This window comes from Limulus polyphemus, unplaced genomic scaffold, assembly GCF_000517525.1.
Source record: "Limulus polyphemus unplaced genomic scaffold, Limulus_polyphemus-2.1.2 Scaffold3980, whole genome shotgun sequence".
NCBI classification, from domain to species: Eukaryota; Metazoa; Arthropoda; class Merostomata; order Xiphosura; family Limulidae; genus Limulus; species Limulus polyphemus.
In genome coordinates, this window is record NW_013669590.1 from 54858 (window position 1) to 61541 (window position 6684).

The window sequence follows — 6684 nt, forward strand, 5'->3', positions numbered from 1 at the left end:
CTAAGTATAATAACTAATAACTAACTAAGTAACTAACGTAACTAGTACTATACGTATATAGTATATAGTATATATATATATAAATAAAAAACAAAAAATAGTTTTGGGTCTTATTTTAAGTTTACTAACATGTTGATGAGTATATTGTTACTGGAGCACATATGTAATACACCCAAAGAAAATCAACTTTAAAGGTTGTTTTTTTTTTTTCACACCAGGCAGAACAGCTACAAAGGTCATTCCATATACTCCTGGAATGGGTGTCAGACATTGAAATAAAGCTGAGGTTCTCAGGTTCACTGCCAGATGATGAGGTGAACACAAGACAACAGATTGAAGAACATCAAAGGTTGCTGGAGCAGCTGAATGAGCAGGAAGAAAATAAGAACAATGCTTTAGTTTTAGCCCAAGAAATCCTAACGCACTGCCATCCTGATGCAATCATCATCATTAGACACTGGATTACCATTATCCAATCTCGTTGGGAAGAGGTGAGGATTTGTATGGTTATGAGTTGTGAAACACATGTAATAGTCTTTGAGTGTTGTGTTTAAATATGTATACTACATTTCAAAACTTTTAAGTAACAACAAGAGGAGGTAGCTCAGATCAATATACAGTATCTGTTATCAACTCCAACCTTTCACCTCTAGCTAATCATTTATATTGTACGACCTAACTTTGTTTAAATGTATGTTGTGTGGTCTACCACCCAGGTGTACATCTGGACCAGACAACGAGATCGGAAACTACAAGACCACTTACAGTCATTGCAAGATATTACTGGTCTACTGGATGAACTGATGTCTTGGTTACTGGAAGCAGAATCCAGTCTTACAGGTCTAGAAGCTGAGCCTTTGCCTGACAATATGCCAGCCTTGGAACACTTGATTACAGACCATCAGGTACTGTATGCCAGTCTAGGAACACTCAACCACAGACCACCAGGCACTGTATGACAGTCCTGGCACACTCAACCACAAACCATCAGGTACTGTATGACAGTCCTGGCACACTCAACCACAAACCATCAAGTATTGTCTTACAGTCCTTAAACAATCAATCACAGAACATCAGGTACTGTCTTATAGTCCTGGCATACTCAACCACAGACCACCAGGTACTGTATGACAGTCTAGGAACACTGAAACACAGACCATCAGGTACTGTATGACAGTCTAGGAACACTGAAACACAGACCATTACATCCTATACAACAGTCCTGGAACACTCGACCACAGACAGACCATCAGGTACTGTATAACAGTCTAGGAACACTCAATCACAAACCATAAGGTACTGTGTTATAGTCCTGGCACACTCAAACACAGACCATCAGGTACTGTACGACAGTCCTGGAACCTCGACCACAGACAGACCATCAGGTACTGTATAACAGTTTAGGAACACTCAATCACAAACCATAAGGTACTGTCTTACAGTCCTGGCACACTCAAGCACAGACCATCAGGTACTGTACAACAGTCCTGGAACACTCGACCACAGACAGACCATCAGGTACTGTACGACAGTCCTGGAACACAGACAGACCATCCAGTTTTATGAGGTGGTGGTGTTAGACAAATACACTGGTTAAACATAGAAGCTCAAAATTCAGTGTATGTTTTTAAAGGCTTGGATCTTAAAATGTAAAGAATGCAGATATTTTGTGGATAATATACAACACTTAACGATTCTGTAGATAATGCTGATCACTGAATGATGCAAAGATTAGTTTTTTCTTATACACTGACTAAGATTTTCAAATATCTTTTTTTTAGTTAAATCTATAAATTAATTATTATTTTTAAAAAAATAACTTATAATATATGCATTGTTTGAAACATTTATTTACACTTTTATGATCAGTCTTGTACCAAGAACATTAACAATGCTATGCCTATATTTATGTAATGTACTGTTAAAGACCCTGTAACTCAAGCACTTTCTACAGGAGGACCATTCTTTATCAGTTTGCCCCCTGATGAAGAATGGCCCACCTTTAGAAAGTGCTTTGGTTACAGGGTTTCTTATTTTTCCTGACATCATGACTGAATGCACTGCCATGCTCATTCAGTATCTTAATCAGTAGCATTTTGTCTTCGACTAGGTTTTCATGGCAGATATGACCAAACATCAGCCAGAAATCGACCGAGTCACAAAAGCATTTTCCATTAAGAGACAGCCACCTAAACTACTGCACCACACGCCACATCGTGTTAAAAAAACTGGAAGACACGACGACCGTAAACCAGGCCATCCATTAGGATCTGCTGCAGTACCAAAAATGTCAACCCCATTGTGAGTGATTATGAATCAGTTTCATAGCTTAAAACTTGTTTTAAACGAATGACGTTAGATTTGTCCGATAATTTTCATGCGGAAAAAAAAATTTACAAAAACCAGAACTTTCCTCAAGAAATATTTTAATGTTTACTTCCTTTCCATCAGGAAACCGTATGAAACACCAGATATTAAGAACCCTCGTGCTAGTACCCTTCTGGATAAATGGAGAAACGTCTGGCTACTAGCAATGGAACGTCAGCGCCGACTACAAGATAAACTCAATTACTTAATGGAGGTAATACTTCAAGTAACGTGAAGTTATGGATTTATATCTACTCTAGATCATGGAGAATTAAAATTTTGAAAAACCCTTTTTTGTTGTTTTTATGGTTAGAGAAAAAAAAATTTGTATTCAAAAATTACAACTTTAACTTTTTTTTAGTTTCACGAGACTCAGCCTATGTACTTATTTTTTGAGAAAAAGTTTGTAAAAGAAGCTGAAGTACTTAGATAATTAACTCGAAACTAAATTAGTCTAAGTGATTATTCATATTCATTATTTCTTTTAGCTTGAGAGGATCAAGAATTTCAACTTCGACGAGTGGAAACGAAGAGTAAGTCAATTTCGTATATTTCTCTAATTTTATGTTAGTATTAAAAATTCTTTTATTTTTTAGTTTCAAAAAACACTAATATTTCCGAGTCCAAGTTTAAATTTGTTTGTTTTTTTTCAGTTCCTTGGCTGGATGAATAACAAAAAATCCCGTATCATGGATCTGTTTAGAAGGATCGACAAGGATAAGGATTCAAAGGTTACAAGAGCAGAGTTTATTGATGGAATTCTGAAATTCAGTAAGCTCCTATATAATCATCCATTTCAATGCATTTGTCCGAAGATTAACATAAGGAAGTTTCATCATTAAACACTACCAATAACATTAGTTTTATCACTTATTAATAGCATAATATAAAACAAACTATATTTTACGTACATCTTAATAAGAAGGTTACTCCACTTACATTTGTAAGTTTGATTCAAGAATCTCCTGAGAAGTATGATTTTGCTTTCTTTACTAGAATACCCAACAAGTCGTCTTGAAATGGAATGTGTTGCAGAAATTTTTGATCGAAACGGAGATGGATTTATTGATAATAAAGAGTACATTGAAACCCTTAAGCCAGAACGAGAGGTAAGGTTTTTAATTCAAATATTTTTTTACCTTGTGCTTTAATAAACTTAGTATTTTTTACTTCTAATAGCTATACAGTGTCACTGAGAATAAGTTTTCTTAAACGTTCTAGCGATATCTTAACCATTCTTCAGCGGTGTTTTGTTAACAAAATGATATATTTTATTGTAAAGAAATAAATTATCAGGTGTGATGAATATTGGAAGTCATGTTTCTTATCTAGAGGCAAAAAATGATATCAATAATATCTTTTGGAAAAAATATCTTAAATCTTTATTTTAGAAAACGTTTTATGACCACCTACCAATTTACGGACCAAAAATGTTTTATTTCTTTTGGTAGGGACATCCGAAAACCGATGCCGAGAAGATCCAAGATGAAGTTCAGAGGCAGGTTGCTAAGTGCTTGTGTGCCCACAAATTTAAAGTTTACCAGGTTGGAGAAGGAAAATATAGGGTTAGTGTTTCCTCAATTTTCAATGTATTTTTTAGGGTTATATATATATAATCAAAAAGATTGATAAAGAAAGCTTTTCACATATTGATTTAAAAAAAACGTGTTTGAGAAGAATTTTACTGTTACTCATTCTGTAAAGAAATGTACGTTTGATGTAATTGTTGTTTAAGTTCAGCTAAGCACTTGAGCATATTTCTGTCCAAAAGGAAATATTAAACTTAGGTTATCTTTTATATCTACTACAGTTTGGAGAGTCCCAAAAGCTACGGCTCGTCCGTATCTTGCGCAGTACTGTTATGGTACGTGTAGGAGGAGGATGGATGGCACTTGACGAATTCCTTGTTAAGAATGACCCATGCCGAGGTAGGTGCCATCATTAGTCTTAGAATCATGGTTTAATGAAATATATGTGGCGTAAAGATACGAGATGTTTAAACCAGCAGTATAACTTATTGTTATAGTTTTGATTTTTAGAGTTTCTTTTCTACCTTATAAAGAAAGAAGTTAAAGTGTAAATTTAAAACGTTTTTTTTTAACCTACAGTCGTCAGTTTCCTTTTATTTGTTCTTTTGTACATCTTAATTCTCACTGTAGAATTAAATTTTATTGTGTATTTGAAACTAGGTTCTGATTGTTTACTTTTCTGATCATAGACAAGAGGGAAGAAGCATTAACAATATAAAAATGAGAAGACATGTAAATCATGTTTAGAGGATAACCGATATTTATAATACTATAGCTATGATAAGGCAAAACAACACTTGTAAACGAATATTTGGAAGAAGTGGTTTTGTATCTTGACGAACAGCAGGGTTTTCCTGGCATTCGTGTTAAATACGTAAGAGCAGAGCATTGATAAAGTCCTATTGTACCACCTAGAAGAACATCCTATGTACACTGAAGTCTGAAGAGCATGAAAGCTAATTTAGTTGGACAATCCTAAAGTCATGTGTTGGCTAGTTTAGCATAGTGGGAGTGAGCCAATTCCACCAGCAGATGGCAGTACAAGGGGTTGACAGGCTGTGGTCATTATAATGTACCATTCTTCAGAGGTTGAGATGTCCACCATGCTTTTATCACTGCCTCTTCTGATTATCAGTTGGATCAGTTTCCAGACTGTCTGCAGGGTGAAGCTTAACTTGCCTGTAAAAATAATATAGCTCTACTAGATGTATTCTACCTTTACCGTGAGTTTCATACACCTCACTTGGTGGCTGGCATTCAGTTGCAGCCATATTCGAGTTTTAGACTAGGCACCTTGGTTTGGAAATGGTTCCACATTCGTACATTTGTACCAACCTTCTGTAATCGACTAAGTTCAGTTTAATGTGATAATGGAGACAAGAACTTATGACATTATAACAGTGGTTTTGCCTTATCATATTACAATTTCACATTAGTCTTCATTACTTGTTGCAGTTTATATAATGTAATCGAGTTACTAGCTCCCGTTTTCTTTCCTTCTGTTAACGTTGTAACGATGCCAGTTAACATCCCTGCAACCAGACTCATTTCACACGTCTTATATCAGTTTAACAGTCTCATCCGTAGTTCACGAGTAACAGATAATGTGGTTACATTCAAGCTAACTGAAGTCATGTACACCTGTCGACAATCAAGTCGACTGCTTGCTTGTGCTTGTTTTTGCTCAAGTCATGGTTATTGTAATGTCTTGTTTTGAAAAGCTGTGATCAAAATTATTAACCTGGGTAGTAGTACTACTACAACAACCATAACTTAAGCTCATTTTTAAAATATTGAATTTTGTGTTTTCCTGTATTTTATTATGTTGTCTTGAAGTGTTGTTATATTAGTTTATTGTTGCATCCTTTTTTTTTTGTGTGTTTGTAATAACTTGCATGGCAAATATTTTGTTGTGTTTGCTACCATAGCAAATGGACGCATCGGTACTGGGTTGCAGGAAAAGTTTACCCATGCCAAGGGAGTCGGCCAATCCGTGTCTTCATTTCATCCCAAGTACAGCTCTAATGCCTCACAGTCCTCCCACAGTGGGTCCTCTATTGGCCACTCGGTCCCATCCACAAGACCCGTCATTAAGGTTTGTTCATTACCGATTTAAAAGGTATTCTGTTCCGAGGTCAATTTTGGACACAACTGACATCAAACTAGGCAATCTTTAGGTCATTCCAAGGTATTATAGGCAATATGTAAATATTTAACTTGCCTAAACACCACGATATCATACGTGGAAACTTCTGCCTTGAAAATTTACAGTGTATAACCATTACGACCTAATACACGTAGCTGTTGTATTTACAATCTCCGAAACTGACCTCGGAAAGTACTACACTCACAGTATGGAATCTTAGTTCTCATAGCTCTCCCCATGCTTTACATTACTCAATGTTTAGTTTTGGTTTTGCTTTTTATGCATGCTTTTGTTTAATACATGTTTGGTGTTTGGATAAGTTACTAGCTTTTCTAATTGTATGCCCAGTTTGATGTTTTAACAGTTACTAAGCTGTTTTTTTTTAGGTTTAAACTTTAAAACATTAAGTAGAATTTCTATTAAACTGTTATTCATTCAACCAGGTACTTAAAATATTCATTTATCATCACCATCTTCGGAAATCATGTCCAAAGATTTCAGGAAATTTTTACCGATTTAGTTTTTTTGCCGTACTTTAAGGTCCCTTATTTTTTTTATCAGTAATTTGACAAAATGTCTATTAATTAATAAACAAAAATTACTGATAGAATGAACTAACCCACAGTAATGTCCACAATATTT

General features: G+C 35.2%; 1 protein-coding gene across 1 annotated transcript in view; it reads left to right on the forward strand.

The window, feature by feature from the left end:
- The window catches only part of LOC106470392 (microtubule-actin cross-linking factor 1-like), a 47019-nt gene that overhangs the window by 30288 nt on the left and 10047 nt on the right, over positions 1-6684 (forward strand). The window contains exons 35-44 of the mRNA XM_022398990.1: positions 219-491; positions 717-905; positions 2111-2301; positions 2452-2581; positions 2856-2900; positions 3021-3138; positions 3364-3476; positions 3819-3932; positions 4178-4295; positions 5825-5991. Coding sequence (XP_022254698.1) covers positions 219-491; positions 717-905; positions 2111-2301; positions 2452-2581; positions 2856-2900; positions 3021-3138; positions 3364-3476; positions 3819-3932; positions 4178-4295; positions 5825-5991 — 1458 coding nt within the window. The remainder of the gene's footprint in view (positions 1-218; positions 492-716; positions 906-2110; positions 2302-2451; positions 2582-2855; positions 2901-3020; positions 3139-3363; positions 3477-3818; positions 3933-4177; positions 4296-5824; positions 5992-6684) is intronic.